Below are 20,599 nucleotides of genomic sequence, written 5' to 3'. Positions count from 1 at the left end.
CCCTACCGAGCCCGCCACGGGTTCCCGCTGCCCCCTGTCGCGGAGCGGTGCCCGGCTCCGGCACGCCCCGGGGATGAAGGCCTGCTGTCCGTCCCGCTGCCTAGCGCGGGAATGCCGCTCGCCAGCTCTGGGCAGGGCTGCAGGGAGCCGGGCTGGCTGGGGCACGGCCCTTTGGAGCTCACCTATAGCAGTGTCGCTTCAAGTTGTTCCTGCCTGCGGGTGACAGCAGGGCTGAAGCTTTGAAACAGCGTCCAGGTGTGGCCAGTTGCTGTTACTGAGTCTTGTTCCGTTTCTGTACTTTGCAAGAAACCTAAAAGTATCCTGAGCTGTTGTTTGTACCTCATAAGAGATCTCCTTGGGTCAAGTTCTGCGGCAAGAGAAGATCCTCCCTGCTCCCCCCGCCACTCGGCAGGCGTCTGATTTATTAACTTTTTTCGCTGATGTTGACAGTGATAAAGTGATTGTGCATATCTCAACTTTTGCAGCTGCTTGAAGAAATTCTGCTCTTCAAGTACAACTAGAAAAAAAAAAATCGCCTGGTAGATGTTTTCGAGATTTATTTTCATCACTGTTTTTCAAAAAGTATTGTGTTTTTTAAAGCAGAAATTTTCTGAAGTTTTCAGGTCTCTCTTCTTTTTTTCTATCCAGCTACATACTTGTACTGTAAAAATCCATTTCACACGTAACTTTCTTATATGCTAGTAGTTTATCTGTTACAGTGGATAAAGTGTGTTTCAATTTGTTGAATATTTTTAATGCTGGAAAACTACTTTGGATGTATTTGAATGGAAGAGTATCCTGCATCTGTTCTACAATTGTCAAATCTGCTAGAGAATGACTTTCGTAAAGCTAAATTACCCTTTTGTGAACAAAACATCCCTGTAGGTGTGGCATAATAGTGGTGAACACTACTTTCTGTATGTCACTTTAATGGTGTTTTGTTAGTGCACATTATTTAAGGATCTTTTTATTTCAGTATCATAATGCTGTGCCTGTTCCCAGTTTCCTCACTGGGTTTGCTTTGTATCACTCTAAACTGGGTTTATATATATATATATATTTAATACAGGAAAGGGATACTTACTCTGTCTGTAAACTGAAATTAAGCAAGATATCTATGGTTAGTAAATCTGTCAATATTGTCTTTTTGTTTCCACTTTAATTCTATGTGAAAAGGTTTATAATTATAGTTTGTTAACTAGTCCTGCAATTTGGAGGTCTGAGTGATGTGAAAATGCACAAATGAAATAACTGTACACTAGAAGTACAACATGGATTTTTGATAGAAATTTCCTAGGCACAGAAAGGAATTACAAATCTCTCTTAATTATGTTTCCAGTGTATGGAGGTTTGTTTTAGTTTGTTTTTTTTAGAAATGTACTGATTGTGGTGTATGTTAGTGACAGTAACTATGCTAATAATACCTTCAGTCCAAGGCAACTTTCATCACAAAATATGCTTGTGTCAATGCTACTTGGGAGTTCTGTGGTAAAGACAGTAGTTCATCCCAATGTGTATGTCTGGCTATTAATTTGAAGGCAGTAGGGGTACTGTGTCTAGACTTGATTCTTTTGCTTTCTGTCCTTACTTAAAACTGCATTTGTATATGGAAGAGGTGATGTCTAAATTATGCGCTGGTATAAAAGTCCTTTTGTTACACTTGTTACTTTCTAATAGCACAATAATGTGCTAAAATATTATTGAGCTTTCTAAGTCATAATTTGCCTGAGTGATTAATCCAGCATTACTCCACAATGCCACTCACCTCCTTGGCCATTCCATTTCTGCTGCCTTTCCTGTGCTGGTAGTATTGGTTATGCAGTGAGCCAGATCAGAGGAACAGATAGTATTTGGTTGGTGTGACACCTAAAAGAAGTAAATAGTAATAAATTAAAAAATAGATCTGTTGAGTCAATATACTTTTTTTTTTGTTTTTCTTATGAGCGTCTTCTAGAGTAGAAGAGAGTTTATTTAACAATTGGTGTCAGAATGGTCTTGTGCTGGATGGCCTACAGAAGAGAGATTAGATGTATGGAGCAGCTCCAACAGCAGAAAAACAGACCAACAAAATAAAGTAGGGTGAATGAATAACAGTCTAAAGGATCTCATACTGTGATTGTAGGTGATAATAGATCAAAGAACTGGTAACAACAATGGCTGCTGTTTCTTCCATTCAAGCTGTTGTCTTTGTTCGTCTTGAGAGTGCATGTTCCAGATGAAATATTGAGGGATTTTTAGCAATCAGCATATCTTGCTTTGTTGCATGTACATCAACCAGCATATTTACAATTGATGAATATATTTGCCATATGTCTTTATTGACTCCAAGAGGGAAGGGGTGAGAGAAAACAGAGGAGAGACCCATATTTAGGAAGCAACTGTTCTGAGGATCTCATACTGGTAAATTGTATACTGAATAAGGCCCCGAAGATGCAGGAGTTTTTAGTATAAGCTTCTAAAGAAGAACTCCACAGATTGAGAAACTTAGCTTCAGTAATTTGAGTCTTGTTAGGGGACAATGTTGATAAAAGTACCTGTGAGAAAACTGGTGAGTGGAGGAGATGAGGATGTGTCTAAAGCAAATAGCTGACAAGGAAAATTAATGTTGAACAACTTAATTTTTTGCTTTTTGTAAGATTGGAATTATGTATGTGTTTAATTACAAGCTTTCCCCATCAGGCCAAGATCTTTAAAATTTCACTTTGGTGCTGAATTATCATAGAATCATGGAATTGTTTTGGTTGGGAGATACCTTTAAGATCATCAGTGGTTGGACTTGATGATCTTAAGGGTCTTTTCCAACTTAAGTGATTCTATGATTCTAAATCCAACCATTAACCTAACTCTCCTGAGTCCAGTTCTAAACCATGTCTCTAAGCACCACATCAATACATCTTTTAAACACCTGCAGGGATGGTCATTCAGCCACTGCCCTGGGCAACCTGGTCAGTGTTTGATAACACTTTCGGTGAAGAAGTATTGAAAAAAAAAGCAGTGGTTCCTAAAAAGAAGTCATCATGTAACAGAACCTTCAGATACTGTTCCCTGTTTTCTTGGGTTGGGTCACATGACTTTTCATCCTGGTACAGTGACCTTGGTAGTACTAAATCCAGCTGAATTAAAACATTTTTCAGTGTTCCAAAGCAATCTCCTACACCAAGTGGAAGTCACTTCACTTCCTAAAACTTTCTTTAGCTTCAGGTAGTTGAGTAGACAACAATTATGTTCTTTTTAGTTGTTCTTTGTTTCTGCACAGATGGTTGTTTTTTCATTGGGAAAAAATATTACACAAAATCTGTAAAAATAGTCATGCAAGCCTGAGATTGTGCTCCTGCTTTTAAAAAGGAAGTTGGTTAAAATAACTTGCTGTGTTAAAACAGTAAGCAGTTTCTGTATTCATTAGTTACAATAATCAGGAACTGGAGGAACTAAGCAAACAAAGACCTTTATTTTGTCCAGGCTTCACTTTGAGAAAAGCTGGTCTAAATAAATGTCTTTAAGTTGTGAGTGAACAAACAAGTTTGCTACTTTTTGGACCAAAAGGGTAATAGTTAAAAAATAAAATAAGAAGTTTTGAAGGTTTTAAGAAGAAAAAGACAATAAACTGAATCGTAATAGCACAGTAAGGCTTATTGCACAAAAACTGTGTTTAAGTTCCTAGGAACAGAAGATGTGTGTTCAGGAGACTTTTTTTTTTTTTAGTTGGATGGAGAATTCTTGAGCCATTGAGCCTCATTTAATAAACTGTGGAATGCAAGAAGAACTAACAGAGAGGCACAACTAATGATGTGTTTTATTTAGAGAACCTAAACTGGATGACTGGAGTAACTGTGGCAGTTAGTCTGAGATTGATAATTAAGAGAATTCTAGGCTGAAAGGCCTGAAAATGCATTGTACAAAGCAAGGTGCGATATTTAGTGTCAGCCAAGACTTTCAGTGAGTGAGTCCAGAATATGCTTCAGTCAGAATTTGCCAAAAGGAAGCCTTTTTTCTAAAAAAGCAAACTGATTAGTAAATCTGAGCATCAAGTTTTGAAAGCATCTAATGACTGGTTAGTTTGGTCTAGCAGACTTTTTCTATAGAGTGTGCTCAGTTTCCTTCTAAATAACCAGAAGAATATGTAGTTAAGATTTGCAGGTGACTTGCATAGAGGAATAGATACAGAAGAAAATGAGTATTTAGCAAATGTGACTTGCAGAAACTTAATCTGAATTTTCATATTGCCAAATGTTTGGTCTTTGTCCAAAAAATGAATGCCTGTGATGTGGAAAGTGGGATCTAGGAAGGAACCTAAGGCACCTTGTTGGCAACCAATTTACCGTGGACCTCCATTCTACTAAAATAATGAAAAGCTTAATCCATAGATGTATGGATAATATCAAATGAAACTAGAGAAACGTTAATAATTTTGCATGGCATTAGGTGTGATGTCCTGTGCCATTGTCAGCACCTCAGAAAGTTTCCTGACAGATCTCAAGTGGTCTTGAAAACCCGACTTGTGGTTTGTTTGTTGTTTTTTAAAAACTACCTTGCATTTGAAAAATAAAAGCCTGATTTTTCTTACCAGGGATGCTGTAAAATAATTAGGTACAATCAGGAAATAGATAATATCTATTTAAAATTATTTTTATAGCTCTATGATGTAGCAAACAGACCCGTCAGTGTAAACAGTCAGGTTGGAATTTGTCTATATTTTGACAGTAAATGTAAATTTTGCAACAATTCATGGGACAGTATCATGTGTACTTTGATTCTTCAGTCTTTATTGAAGTTTATAGATATCGAGTAGCTGTCTAGTTCAGTCAGAAGTCTAGATGTGACTTAGAACTCTTGAGATGAGATTCTGTGATCTGTGTTATGCACCATTTCATGTTATTGATTGAAGAGCATTCCAAATTGTCCTCAGCCAGACTTGGGTAACTCCACAACTAGAGGAACGAAGCATTGTGCTGCCAGATCAGATCAAGTGGATGTTTGCTTAGTTGTGACTTTGAAAGTGACTGAAACTTTGAAAGTGTCAATCTTTCTGGCAGTTTCATGAGCATATCTGAATTGTAAGGCGTTGACAACAGAAAACTGAAGAGCTTGTTTGGGATCATTAACCTGGGACAGCCTTCTCACAGGAGTGTCCTTTTTGTAGCTTAGCCTTCATAGCTTACTTCTCTGACTGCTTTGTACAATATGCTGGCCTTCCTATGTGGGTGGGTACCCTGTTTTAGATTAATAGTTCTGTGTAGAACCCTGTTAGCATAGTTCCATCTTGCAAAGTTTTGGCATTGCCTGGTGAAGCCATGAGGAGTCCCTACAAAGACAGAAAGGAATGAAGAGCAACTGATTGTGAGTTACTATACTGTAGTAAGTGCGGATTAATTCCAGTGGTGACTTTCTCTACATGTTTAGTTTTGTGGTGGTAAAGATAAATAAACCCCTTTTGATATGGACTGAAACAGTGCTACTTCAGTATTAGATGATGCCATGTAACTTTTACAAATGTTTGCATATGTTTTGCAAAAATAATTTTCACATCAGTTGTGTGCTGCTGTTATGTATTTGAACATATTGATAAGCTTATGTTTTTTTATTTGTAGCTTTTAGAAGGACAAGTGTACTGACTGCTTAATATTTAGAGAGTACCCTGTTTGTACAGAAAAAAAGGCAAAGTACCTCTCCAGGAAAGGCATAGCCAACTTCCCCACATTCATCAAACAGAAATATAATCTGATAGCATACACACAGATTAAGTGAATACTACAGCATCTTTTTCATGATGCTTCCCTCTCTACTACTAACAAGCTTTAAAAGTTTTTGTTAGAAAGCAGTTTTGAGTTTCCTAAGAGACAACGAATGTTATAAGTAAAGTTCATATCTAAGTTCAAGTCATTCTGCTTTCTGCCTCTAACATACAGCCTTACCTCATGAAAGTATGTAGGCAGTAGCTCTGGAGTGGGATGTTGCTGTGTGGTGGGAGATTGTTCTCATTTCTTAGAGCAGTTCATATGTTCAGGATTGTCCTTGCTTCTTATAGTTCAGCTGTACTCATTTTTCAAAGCAATAACCTAATTGCTTGTACTAATTAAAGCCTGTTAGCAAAGCAGTACAGTATTTAGGTCAGCTTTTCTTCAGTGTCCTTTCGTGCTTGTGCCTCCTGTTCTGGCATTTCCCAGTTGCTGCAGGTCCTCTTTTCAGACTTACAGCATGTCAGCCTTCATTGTGATGCTCAATATTCTACTTCTGTCCTGTTTTGCTCTAATCCGCCTGACCCATTTTCTGTATTGTCACCCTGCACCACCAGTCAAGACAAAAGGCTGGAAAAATTCAAATAGCGGCTGTCAGAGATGTACATAGCTAGACTGGTTTTAACTGGTCAGTGTAGAGTGGTCAGTCTGACTTACCCTTTGATTGGAGTGATCTGTAGTTTGGTGTCTAGTCTGCAAGCCTGGTGAAGGTTCAGAGTGCATTACTGTTGAGCAGGAGAAGGTTAGCCCCAAGAAACTTACTTCCGTCTCTCAATTCACTTGCTAAATCCAGATGTATATGAATGTTTGACATGGAACTCTGCATTGGAGTGGATTCTTTGTTGTAGGAAAGGATGAACTGTGGGGTATGTAAAATGAACTGTGTGTTGCTCTCCTTCAGTAAATCTTTTTCAGTGTTAAAATTTCTCAGTTGATACTTCCAAGATGTAGTGTTCTTGTGCAAATACAATTTTGTAGACAAAACATTCTTAAATGGGATCTCTTCAGTCATATAACTTTTTCTTGGATTCAGATGCACTTTTAGACCATTTCCCATGTAGCATGGAATTTGCTTGTGTAGCGGAACAACTATTTATTTGTTTATCTTAAATCTATTCCATTCCATTCTTGAGGTAGGTCTTATCCTCAGCTTGGCCATCATTTTTACAGTTATGCCTTCTTTCCCATCTCCTATGGCTGACTGTCCCACTCTTTGTTTAAAAATTCCTCCTGGGATTTCATTCTAACATGTGAAATGGAACTTGTCTGTTACCAACTGACCTGATAGTTCTTTATGAGAATACTATTCATATTTCTGGAGAGGAAGATCTTGAAACTTTGGGAAGAAATTGAAGCTTGGCTTAATACTTCTGGAAGGAGGATAAAAATATTTCTAAAGCAAACAACTAGAAGTATACAGAAATCTGTTCCTTCACATTACTTTCATTATTTATCTTTTCTGGCAAGGTTAGACTGTTCTCTGAGAACAGTTTTCTGGAGTTTGAAAATCAGTTAGCACACTGAGTAACAGCTATAGAAGAAATCTATTTAAACAAATGCTTTAATGTTGTATTTTCTCCAATTAGGAAATTCTTTCTGGAGTTGTGGTCATAACAAGTAAGGATGCAGTCCAGCACCAAGGTATCTCATTAACAATGGAAGGATCAGTAAATCTGCAGCTTAGTGCCAAAAGCGTGGGTGTGTTTGAAGCTTTCTATAACTCTGTCAAGGTAAGACCTGTGCAAGTTTATATTTTTAGCACAAGACTTTTGTCTCTTTCTCTCAGATTGTGTTACAGCACTTCATGGTATGCAAATGATAGAAAACAGAAACACTCAGCATTACCTAGGGGTATATGATGATGTTTTGGGGGAGGAGCTTGCACTGATTTGAGAGTTTTTTCTTTGGGGCTGGAATACAGTATCATAAACAGTATGGTTACTGGATAAGGCATTGAAGGACCACGATTTGAAGTAAAATTGTGTCTTTTTATTTTTAAGTGACTGGGTTTAATTGGGCTTTTTGCCAGATCAGTCACTATCACAATAGTTTCTGCAGAGGTCATTGAAATTGTGTGTTGCTAGGCATGCTACAGGACATGCACAGGTTCTTCTGTAGAGGACAAAGCTGTGAGCAGACTGATTTGCAGAGCTCCTGGAAGGCCTCTGCACTGCTCTCTAGGTTTGGAAGTGTGGGATTTGGAATCTAGCAGGACAGGCTATCTCAGGCTCCTCATGAACATGGCTGTGCTGATTGAAGCAAGGCTGGCTCTGTCTAGAGACAATATAGTTATATTTGCAAAACAGTTTGCTTAAGTTAGGATAGCCTTAGTGCAGGGCCTTTTAAGGTCTTCATTTGTATCATAGTTGATGTGTTTACAGCATGAATAATCTGTCCATGAATGATTGAAAAACAGAAAGAAGAGGAGAAGCAATAGATGTTCTTATTCCTGTCAGTAAAGGGAAAATAATAGTAGAACTCCAGACAGAAAAGAAATGTAATCTCTAAGCAAACTTCCTGGGTTGAATCATAGTTAACCATTGTTCCAGGGAAAGACTATCCCTAAATACAGGTCTTTAGGGTGGGAACAGGACAGGGAGACGGTGGGAGGGAATGGCTAACTGCTCAACTGGCACACATATTTGTTGATTCCTTTTGATACTGTCAAGGGTTATAATTTAGAAAATGGAACTCTGCTTTCCTAAGTGCCTGAGATGCTGCTGTTTAGCTCTCTGTTTGGTCATTAGTATGGTACAACCATGAAATAGATCACAAATTGTTTTCTTGAGCAAAGCATTCTTACTATTCCTTTTCATTGTAAGACTGGAGAGCTGTGTGTCATGAAGAAATACTTGAGTTCCTGGAAATTCAGGAAGTCTGTTAGAGTTTAGTGGATGCTTTTAGTTCTTGAAATGATGGGGCTGTAAGTCTGCTTCAACCTAAACCTCTTAATAATTCTCTTTACAGCCTATTCAAATTATCAACAGCACTATTGAAATGGTAAAACCAGGGAAACTTCCCAGTGGGAAGACAGAAATTCCGTTTGAATTTCCACTGAATATGAAGGGGAACAAAGTTCTATATGAGACATATCATGGTGTCTTTGTTAATATTCAGGTAAGGCAGTCATATCGGCAAAGAATATCTGGACTCTTGTTATCTGCAGAATGTATTCTAAAGCGTCTCTTATTCCATGGAAACAGAGGATAAAATTTTGTAATGATGTTTTCTTTTCATAATGCAATATGTTTTCTTTTCTCAGTTGGAGGAACAAGCAGAAAGTTAGAGATCCTTTGAAGTATATAGCTTTTAAACTTCCCTTTATTAATATAGTATTCACAGAATATACAGTGTGTACTGTAAATTCTAGAGATAACTTTACATTAAAAAATCATGATACATATTAACCTTCTAGTACTAGTTTATAAGTAGTTTCTAGTTGCCTTTTTCAGTTTCTAGGAGTCAACACTTTCCACAGGTGGTAACACTTCTTCAGTGTTGCAGAGGGATCATCCCAGGATCTTGGAATCCCATCAATATAGTTTTGCTTTAAACAAATGTTTATGATGTCTCTTCCCCTTTTTTTTACAGCAAGTGTAAGCTTTTCATTGGAATTAGTTGATGGTAATAAATCTTACCAGATGTGACATGGGATGTACAAGAAATAATTAAAAGCATACTGGAAAGAGGGACTTTGGGTTGAGAAAGGATAAAAATGTATTTGTCGTGCTCGTTAAATCCTGTGCAGTTCTCTTACAGGATGATGTTTTCATCTAGTTCTGATTTTATTGTGAAAGAAGTTGCATTTACCTTTTTGTAGATAATCTGTATACTGGTACATACACAAGTATACAGATACCAGTGTCTTTGCTGTTAACGTAGTACTACTGATACTTTGTTAGCATAGTAGATAAAAAATTACTGCTAATAATACTTAAATATTAAAAATTAAGTGTACTGACTTACCAGATCCATTTCAAGATACTGGGATAAATCCTACAGGAGCAAAGCTACCTAGTGTTCAGACTCTGTTTTGTTGTATTCATTTGTGAGAGGCATCCTCTAACTAAAGGAAATCCTACCATTGCTTATTGTTTCTGGTCTTCCATATAGCGTAAATCTTTAAAGAATGATGGCTCAAGCAGTAACAAGATGTCTTGCCTGAAATACCATGTCAGAACTACTGTATCATGTATCTGATCCCTCCTTATGTTGTAGACAACTATATCCATTCCCTTCATGAAAAAAGATTCCACCAGTCTCCTTTTGTTCAAAACAAATGTGGCTATGTAATTTCATAATGAAGACTCAAAACAAAATGTTGAGCGCTTTTAGCATCTTCCCTGTGGAGATGACTGGTAACATTTCCTGCCCAAATCTGTACTAGATGTTTTTAACAACCCTGTGGAAAGACAGTTTTTAAGTTTAACCTTTTTTGTTTAAAAATTGTCTTACAATAGGAGGGTTCATTTGTTGAGAGTTGTTGGGTTTTTTTGAGGGAAAGTCTTTCTTCAGACATGTCTTGAATGTAAATATTATGTTAGACAATGCTTTTTCTTACCAAGAAGTAGTGGTTTGGGTTCTTGGTTTTTTCCTCAAGGAAAAATTTGAAGAAGCCACTAAATGTGAAAATGTTCAGACCAGTGCTGTTGAAGAATCTATGGGTTGTAACATTTATTTTTTTTTTTGCTTCCACTTGTATCTCACTGATGAGAGTGTTGGATTTGATGACAGTATAAAACCATTAGCAATTTAGCTGAACTGCATGTCTTACATGTCTGGCATTTAAAGAAAAACAAAACAAAACCCCACAAAAAAAACCCTACCTGCTAGCCTATCAGAAGTAACCAAAAGAAAAATTCACTTGTTTTTTGTCTAGGTTCAGTTGTTTTGTTTAAGAACTTCCCATATGTTTTTTCAGTCTTGGCTGTCTTCCTAATGTAACGTCTACTGTTTGTGGTATGTCAAAAATGGTGCAAAGCTGGTTGAGTTGCTTTCCATAATCCAGATAAGTCGCTTATGATCAGTATCAATTTTTTTAAGGTATACTTTAAAGCTGAATATTTGTTTTGTTTTGTCATTCCCTCTCTACATTGCTTCTCTTTACAAGCTGGGGATAAAATGTTATTAAAAGGTTAACCATTAGATTTCAGCCAGTCCTGCACTCCTGAAGGGGAAGTTGTAGTCTCTCCCAAGGTTATTTAAGGTTATTTAAAGTGCACTGATACCTGATAAAACAGATACATAGATACAAGTTGGGCAATGTTAAGTCTCTTTTCTAGGAAATCAGGCTTGAACCACTTAAAAATACTTTGCTAGTTTTAAATAAATCAAAGTAAAGAGTTCATTTGTTTGGAACATGTTTATACTTCTTTGTCTGTGCAAATCAAGAAATAGAAAAATAGACTACAGTTTACCACCTATTCATTTTTTCAGCTGAGTAACGAAAGGTGCTGTTGAAGAAACACTCCCTAGGCTTCTGTCCAAGTCCTGTGCAATTTAAAAGCAAGCCTTTCTTCCTTGATCTAGCTAGTAGTATGTTAGCTGGGGGTTCAGTGTCAAGATTCAAGTCTCTGTTCTCATGCAGAGATCTTCTAATTAGGCACTGATGGGGAGGCTGTGGGCCAAATTGCAAGGCATGTGTGGTCCTGCAGCCTCATTACACTGTATTCTGTGGTCTGAGTGAAGTGTAGTTCAGCAATAGAATGTTTGCTCAACAGTGATCAACTTCAGTGGAAACCATAGTCTGTGATGGGGAAAGAGATATGCTCCCTGATCTTGTTCTTGCACACACGTTCAGGTTACCTGCAGAGAGAGACCATAAACTAGAAGTTACAAAGCTGAGTGCCTTAGTCTGAGTGTACCTAGTTTTTGCCAATTCCACATCTGTAAAGAAGGAATTAAAACCAAACCAAAACAACAAAAAAACCTCCCTAACAAATTCCCTATCTTGTAAGGACATCAAAAGGCTGTGTTTTAGATGCTGTGTGATAATCAGGGTTGTGCCATTTTTAAGTCACTGGTTTACGGCTCCTTTTGTAGGGAAGAAAGGGGAAGAAACAGGCAATTAAATTCCTCATTAAATATGCTTATAACTGTTACCACTGTGAAATTGACTGTAGATTGAATTTAAAATTAGAAGGCAGTTAATAAATCTTATTGATAATCACTTATCCAAAGTATGATGAAAAGCAATACTGTAGTCACTTAACTGAATGTCATTTGGGTGCCGAAGCCATTCAAGGGCACTACTGTCTGTCAGAAAAATTGTCCCTCAATCTCGTATGTTGTCACATAGCACAGAAGGTATGGAAAGCATTTGAAAAGGGCTATGGGACTGTAAACATAAAGAAAAAACATCTTTCATTTGGGAGCATCTAAAAATCATCATATACCTCTTATCTGCTCCCCCTCTCCTCATCACTGGCATATACATTGCCTACCAATCTGTTGTAAATTATGTCTTTAATATTAGCAACAGTAACATTCTGTATATATGCAATAAAAAGATGAGAAGTTCAGAGAGATAGAGGAAATACCAGCTAAGGCTCTTTTCTTTTTCTCTGCCATCTTGTTCTTCTCAGTATACCCTACGGTGTGATATGCGACGTTCTCTGTTGGCAAAAGATCTAACTAAGACGTGTGAATTCATTGTTCACTCATTGGTAAGTGGTTTGTATTAACTATATAAAGTGAGATATTTTTTGTTGGTTGGTTTGTTCTGTTTTTCACTTTAAGCAAAGTTTGCCAATAATGTTGGTTTAGAAAACCAGGTGAACTAATTTAATCTGTAATAGCAACCCATGGGATATGTATGATTAAAGGAAGTTAGCTTCAAAAAACTCCCAACAAAACATCCAGAAGAGCCAGGGTATCAGTTGCTTCTGATCAGAATAACTCCTCTCTTTAAGTAAATTTATTTAAATAAATAAAGAAAATGGTACAGAGGATTTAGATTTTAACATCTTTTTATACTGCACTGAGTTTTATTCTCTTATTCATCCTTTCACTTCTGAAACAGTGGTGTAGGTAAATACCATGATGTTCTTCTACACAGCGTTTCAGATTATCTGAGCATTTTTTTTAGCCCAAGGTTCTAGGCACCCACAGTGCCTGTCTTAGAAATGGGAGTTCGTTGGTGAAAATGTCTGATTTCTTCAGAAGACTAATTGGGATTTAGAGCCCTGACTCAAAGTATCAAACCTGGGACTACATCAAGGTGGAAATAAGAAGCTTGTCACCTTAATCATCTTTGCCAACCGTTGGCTTACTTAATTGTAGTATGCTAAGATAACTAGGTTACCAAATATCCACATCCTGGGGTCAGTATATAGAGTCAGCCTTCTTCCTGTGGAGATACCACACGGGATGAGATTTGACTATCTCACAAGAAATGCTTTGCTGCTTGTTATTTGAAGTTTCTATGTCAGATTGGTTTTTAGTTTATATTGACTTGTACACATGTCCAGGGCATCTGATGTCAGTACAAACTGTGCTGGCCTAATGAAGTAACTTCTTTTCCCACCCACAACTTGCTGGAACACGTTGTTCGGATCATGCCTTTGAACTCTAACAGGACAGTAAAGTATTAGATTCTTTTGTCTTACTTATGAATAACAGTGGAAACATGTTATTTTAATTCTGTAGTACCTTTTTTAAAGTTTGGCTAGGTAGAAGTTTTTTGTTCGTAAGTTTTCATTATTTTCTAAAACATATTATGCTACATTTTATTGGTCCATTATTGCATTATAAGTAAGCCACACTTGTCAAAATAGTGAACAAATTACATATTATGCTGTTTCATGCTTTTATTTCTTGTTCCCACTACAGCCCTTCTTAGATCACAAGTCAGTAAATCATGAATCTCCCAGTTAGGGTGAATTAATGAGGTTTTACTGAACATATAATTCTCACTGTCAGTGCTCAATGTACCATTTCCCTTAACCTTATTCTTTGCCAGAATTTGTCATTTATGGGAAAATACAGTCAGTCTTTTGCTAATATCTTCCATCTTGCAGCTGGGCAGCAGAAGTTATTTTGAATTCTTAAGTAGTGAGAGTAGATCCTAACTTAAGCATTCAAGTTAAGCCTGTTGGTGGTGGTGTGCTCTGCCAGCTCCCAGTCACATCCAGCTGGGTCTCGTATTTGATGCTGCACTGGTTAGGGAAAAGGCAGTGCACCCCAGTGGGGTAAGGATGGAGTGGGAGCTCAGTGAATGTCAAGCAAAGCTTGTCTTTCTGATGCAGAGTATGAGCTGCGTGTTCAGCCCCTTACAGAAAGACTTGGCTTCTTGGGTTTGTCATAAACGTGTTAAATAGATATTGAACAACTGTAATAATGTGCCCCTAATATAGCTTCCCTAGTGTGGAAAGCTAACCTGGATCAAGTTTTATTTTACAATTAAAGAAGCTGGAATGTTAAGCCCATTAAATCAATGCTACGCTGAATTCCATCAGCTGAGGATCTCCCAGTAATATGGGGATGCTTAGGAGAGCTGAGCTCTGAGCTAGTATTGAAAGGGCAGGAGAAGGAGAGGGAGGGAAAGTTTATAAAATGTACTTGAAGCAATGGAGCACTCATTTATTATCTCCCCCTCTCTCCCCTACCCAAAATTATAAGTATTAATAATGAAGGGGAACACTGCAATTGACATATAAAATATAATTATTTGTAAATACAGAAATGTGAAATTTAGCTTTTTCCTAGAGCATACCCTGTGTTTCAGATAGGTAGTGTATTTCTTCTTTTTCAGGCAGTTTAGAGTAGTGAACCACATGGGGTTTTTTTAATAGTAGGTAGAACTTATGCCAAAAACTTACACATGTAGAGCTCGTTGGTGTATGGCAAACACAAAGTAACCAAAAATTGACACAGTTGGGTTTCCGCAGTTCAGATTTGTGATGCATGTGACACATATTTAGACAATATCATAATGCTATTTAATAACAAAGGCAGGAAACCTCAGGTTTTTTATTACGTAGGTGCATACTTTCAGCCTGAAAACTAACACATCCAACAGTAGCTTGACTTTGTTGCATTTTTTTAATATTCCCTGTTTCGTAAATTATAGTTTACAGTTTTAACTCTTCTTTCATTTGTAGTCACAGAAAGGGAAACTGATGCCAAGCCCAGTAGACTTCACAATTACTCCTGAAACTTTGCAAAATGTTAAAGAGGTAAGAGTGTTCATGTTATGTTATTTTAAATTTAATGCTTATGTGATTCTGAGTGAGCACAAGAGAGGAATGATTAAATGCTGCCCTGCTTTTTTTTTTCTTTCCCCTTTTACCTTTTTTACTTTTGTAACCAAAAACGTGATTCTGTCTGATCTGTTGTGACAGTGGTGACTGATAGAAGGTGGAACTTTGTTCAGTAATGGTGAGACATTTTTAACATTTTTCTGAGTGAGAGATAACAGTGAAGCAAGGCAAGATGTACTACCATCTTTTTTTTATGTTTGGTTTTTTTTTCAGCCCCACGTGGCTTTGGGAAGCCAGTATGACCAGTAGTAACTCTCTGGGTCATTTGGCTTTCTGAACACTGGTTTCTGTTTGTCCACTGACACTTGTGTTCTATTTTTCCAGGTTTTTCTGTTGTGATCTTTTTGTTAATAAGACTGCTTCCCTGCTTTAGGTCTCCTTTCTGCATCCTCAATTTGTCTTCCATTGCTCTTAGTCCTAAACTTCTGAATTTAGGTCTAGTCTTTCACCTTTTTGTCAAAACAGACCTCTTAATCAACTATTTGTTTGTTTCATGCTTTTTTTTTTTTCTTATTCTACATATTGACAGAATCTCTGTGGTTGGAAGGGACCCCTGGAGACTGGTTAGTCCAGCCACTGTGCTCAGAGCAGTCATCTAGAGCAGGTTGCTCAGACGCACGTCAAGTTTTCAGTATCTCAATGGATGGGGACTTGCAACCACTTGGCAATGTTACATTGTTTGACCACCCTCAAAGGATTATAAAATAAACTAATAGAAAAAATAATAATTCCCTTTATTTCAGTTTGTTCCCATAGCCTCTTGTTCTTTTGCTAGATTCCACTGATCAGCGTCTGACTCCATCTTCTTTACTCTTTCTAGTCCTAAACTTCTGAATTTAGGTCTAGTCTTTCACCTTTTTGTCAAAACAGACCTCTTAATCAACTATTTGTTTGTTTCATGCTTTTTTTTTTTCTTATTCTACATATTGACAGAATCTCTGTGGTTGGAAGGGACCCCTGGAGACTGGTTAGTCCAGCCACTGTGCTCAGAGCAGTCATCTAGAGCAGGTTGCTCAGACGCACGTCAAGTTTTCAGTATCTCAATGGATGGGGACTTGCAACCACTTGGCAATGTTACATTGTTTGACCACCCTCAAAGGATTATAAAATAAACTAATAGAAAAAATAATAATTCCCTTTATTTCAGTTTGTTCCCATAGCCTCTTGTTCTTTTGCTAGATTCCACTGATCAGCGTCTGACTCCATCTATTTATGCATATTAATAAAATCCCCCTGAACTTTCTGTTCTGCAGGGTTAACAATCCCAGCTCTTGGCCTCTACTTTTATGTCATGTGCTCTTAACCATCTTCATGACCAAATCCAGAAAAGGCTGGACTTGCTCTAGGAAGTCTGTGTTTCTTTTACTGGGAAGTCTTGAATTGGAGACGCTATCGTCAGCTTTGTTTCGCCAGTGCTGAAAAGATGGGGAGAATTGCCTCCCTCAGCCTGTTGGCAACACTTTCTAAAGCAGCTCAGGATGCTGTAGGCCCATTTGTCCAACCTGTTGAGGTTCCTGTGAAGAGCAGCACAACGACCTGGTTCACCAATCCTTCCGATTTTGTATTTTCTGCAGACTTGCTGGGGATGTACCCTGTCCCATCACCCAAGCCAGCACTGAAGATACAAAGTAGTATTGGTTCCAGTATTGACCCCACTCACTATTGTACACCACTGGTGACTGGCCTTCAGCTGAACTTTATGCTACTGATCACATACCTTTGAGTCCAGTAGTTCAGGCTGTTCTCAGTCCATCTCGGAGGCTGATCTGTACATCTGGTCTGTACTCCCATCAGTTTGTCAGTGAGGTTAGGAGAAAGAGTATCAAATCCAGCACCAAAGCCAATGTAAACAGTATCCAGTGATCTCTGCTTACCCATCAAGCTACTCATTTCATCATAGAAGGCTGTCAGGTTGGTTAAGTATGATTTCTTTTCCATAAATCTATACTGACTGCTTCCAGCTACTTTCTTGTCCTTTGTTTGGAAATGGCTTCCAGGGTTATTTGCTCCACTGCTTTTCCAGGGACTGAAGCAAGGCTGGCGAGCCTATAGTTCCTTAGATCTTCCTAACTGAAGAATGACATTTACTGTCTTGCATTTCTCAGGAAACCTTTGTTCATTACAGCCTTTCAAGGATAATAAAGATTGGCCTTACGGTGTTGTAGGTGAGCTTCCTCAGCACTTGTGGGTGGGTGCATCCCATCAGGTCCCATCCCCTGGTGTGCATCCAGGCTGTTTAAATATTTTCTAACCTGCTCCTCTTCTACCAAGGGTAATTCTTCCTTGCTCCAGACTTTCTCTTAGGTTGCAAGGGCCTGGGATTCCTGAAGGCAAATCTTACCAGTGAAGACTGAGGTGGAGAAGACATTAGTGCCTCTGTCTTTCTCATGTCTTTTGCTACTAGGACGCTGCCATGTTCAGTTGCAGGCTGGCATTTACCCTTGTCTTCCTTTTGCAGCTGGTAGACTTGCAGATGCCCACTTTTTTTTGCCTTTCTTGTCTCTTGCTTTAATTCCAGGTTGGCTTTGGCTTTCCTAAAACGATGCATGCACACTCAGATGGTGTTTTTATGTTCCTTCTGGGTCACCTGATCCTAATTTCATCTTTTGTATACTTCCTTTTTATTATTTTATCAGTACCATCTTGTTCACTCTTTCAGATCTCTTCTTACCTTTGCTTGACTTCCTGCATGTTGGAATAGACTATTCTTGAGCATGGAGGAGGTGATTCTGGAAAACCAACCAGCTATCATGCCTGAACTTCGAGGATGAGCAGGTTGTGTCCAGCAGCCTCTCATTTCTCTGGAGGTTGCTGCACACTGAAAGGATATGGTTTTCCAAATAAAAGGATATAATGACTCTTATTGGTGGGAAAATTACTTTTTAGACTATTGCTAAATACTAAGCTCTCAGCATTCTGCTTTTCCTACGAGCCATGTTTCTATATAAACGTTTTTTCTGTTTGTTTTTTCTCTTCTGTGTCTTGATTCTCTTCTCATTAGCTTAGCAAAGACTCAGTGGTGTACATCATGAGAAGGTCCTGCCCATGAAAAGCTTTCTTAAGTTCAGTAGCAGAGCCTGTGCCTTTTTCTGTTCTGAGTACATAACCACAAAAGTAGGTTCTAAAACTTCTGACATCTGTGATCCAGCAGAACTTGGTATTTAATTGTGGAGCTGTCTAAATAATGGTATTGAAACGTGTATGGTAGCACAAGTAGTGGCTTTTTTTTTCATTCCTCTCTCTGTCTCAGAAAATTGTATGGGTCTGAAGTGACTACCTGGTGGATAGGTAAAAAAAGTCACTGTTCTGGCATATTTAAAATACTAACATTTTAATTATCTGCTTGTCTGGAGATTGTGATTGACTTAGTATTCTAGTAGGCTACCAGAAATAATGAATAAAAGATTTTCAGTAGCCAAAAAAAGCTCAAAGATGTTAGATGGAACAAACAGGATAGATTTGATTGTATGTTCTTGATTCTCATTTTTGGGGGATTATGAATTGGAGTGCAAATGATAGGTCCTATGAGAGGTGACCTGGCTAGGATTAAAATATTAAGAGTACTAAGGCTCAAGTGGAAATACACCTTTAAAAGAACAAGTCTTATAGGCTAGGATTGAGCAAAATGGCCTTTAGTTCTTGTTCCATAAGTTCCTTTTGTATCTCTCTCTGAGGTTCCTGACAACTTGTGCTTCCAGGGATAACGATGTCCCTATGAAGCAAGGAAGCAACTAATTGCTTACTAATAGTGGTGATGGGGAGAACCTGGTAGGGATCATACAATAAAAAGCAATTTACTGATACATTATTAGGACCAAATATTTCATAGGGTGGTTTTATCAGGGATGGAACTTCTGTTATTTCAGCTGGGAGAAAATACCCAAGCAAGGTCACGTTTACTAAACACATGAAAATTTCCCTCTTTTTATTTCTCCCAAAGATGTATTTTGAGTGGAACAGCTAAATTCTGCAGGGGTGCTGGGTGTCTGAGTGAAGCAGTAAACAGTAGCTGAGGAGAATTTTTCTGCCATTGCTGCTGGCAGCCAGGACTAAGAAAACAAAACAAACAGATCGAGAGAAAAAAAGTTTGCCACCAGAGAGCTGGTTTGGAAGAAGGGAAAAATCAGTTATGTGGGCAATGAGATATGATGCCACAAGTAAGTGTGAACAGATGGTTGGAGGGTAGAGGCTAACATGAAAGATGTCAATAACAAAAAATCAAGGAGAGAGGCAAGAAAAAGGCTTGCAAAAGAAGGATAAGGTTAGAGCAGGATGCTCAAAGAGCTTGAAGAAAGTTGGATGGTGAAGATATAAGCTGAAGGTGCGGGTAGAAAACTCGACTGTTCCAGTATGCCTCCTGCCAGAACTTGACATACAAATGGAGCTTCTGGCATAAGAGTTTCTCTGCTGGCAGAGAGTATCTGTGATACCTGCTGGCCTGAAGAAGGGCAGGGCAGGGGGAGCAAGCACCCCACTTTGGTCTTTTATGGAAGATGATTTATAAACCTTCATCAGCTTTTCTTACTGCTCCTTCCTTAAAAAGCAGGAAGCATGCTTGCTGTTACAAAAATTTTCGAAGTGTGATTCTATTAAAATTAAGCTGGTCATTGTCCTTAATTGGTGTCTTGATACATAAGCAGTATGCTCAGCTTGCGTGACACAAAGATTTAAATGCTTGTCTTCCACTAGCAGTGGCCACAGGACAGAAATGTAAAAAGGTGGGAAAATAACAGAAACAATCACTGAGACTGTAATGTAATCCATTGCACTGCCAGCTGATTTAACTTGACCATCCTGTTAGTTCCTGCCAGCCTCCCTCCTTCATAGTGAGGTTCCTGACTTCTGGATTAGTTTAACAGCCAACTTTTGTCACATCATCCAAGGAAAAATGCTCCTGTGGATAGATGGTATGCATGGGGGGCTGCATGTCAAGGGGAATAGTAGTAGGAAATTCTGTAATGTATCTGCATAAGGATGCATATTTAACAACTTAAATGATGTAAGTTTCATGAGGCATATCTGAAGTTCTGAGTTGATAACTTTGCAGCTTTTTGGAGTTTTCTACATATTTTGATAACTGTCTTTCTGTAAGGTACTTTTTTCTTAGCCTGCTTTTACAGTTTGTTGGGTTTTTTCCCCTCAAATCTTTTCAGAGAGCCTCACTCCCAAAATTTCTCATCAAAGGTCATCTCAGTTCTACAAACTGTATCATTACACAGCCACTAACAGGGGAGCTGGTCGTGGAGAACGCAGAGGCTGCAGTCAAAAGCATTGAGCTGCAGTTAGTACGTGTGGAAACGTGTGGTAAGTGTCTCTATAAATGCCATGTGTATAGAAGAGGCTGCAGTAATGACCACTTGCATTCTTTTACCTTAAATATGAAAGATTGTCCAGAACCAGATCATTAAACAGACTTGCAAAAGATTGTGTTGCACTTCAGGTGGAACAGTCTGAACATAAGATCTGTGATCTTTAATTTGGAGTGTTAATGTGAAAACTTGGAGGTCAAAGGGCAAAATGTTTTCTACACACATACCTCTCCCCTAACCCTAGTGTATCTTGGTTGTAAATTTTGGCCACTGCTTTTCCTTCTCTTTCCCTTTG

General features: G+C 38.2%; 1 protein-coding gene across 1 annotated transcript in view; it reads left to right on the top strand.

The window, feature by feature from the left end:
• Positions 1–20,599, top strand: part of DSCR3 (Down syndrome critical region gene 3) — a 42,336-nt gene that overhangs the window by 19,095 nt on the left and 2,642 nt on the right. The window contains exons 2-6 of the mRNA XM_010000437.1: positions 7,322–7,465; positions 8,703–8,852; positions 12,320–12,400; positions 14,837–14,911; positions 20,149–20,299. Of these exons, the coding sequence (XP_009998739.1) occupies positions 7,322–7,465; positions 8,703–8,852; positions 12,320–12,400; positions 14,837–14,911; positions 20,149–20,299 (601 nt within the window). The remainder of the gene's footprint in view (positions 1–7,321; positions 7,466–8,702; positions 8,853–12,319; positions 12,401–14,836; positions 14,912–20,148; positions 20,300–20,599) is intronic.

This window comes from Chaetura pelagica, unplaced genomic scaffold (genome assembly GCF_000747805.2).
Source record: "Chaetura pelagica isolate M959 unplaced genomic scaffold, ChaPel_1.0 scaffold244, whole genome shotgun sequence".
NCBI classification, from domain to species: domain Eukaryota; kingdom Metazoa; phylum Chordata; class Aves; order Apodiformes; family Apodidae; genus Chaetura; species Chaetura pelagica.
Note: the sequence above shows the minus strand (reverse complement) of the source record. Positions and strands in the feature narration are given on the sequence as shown.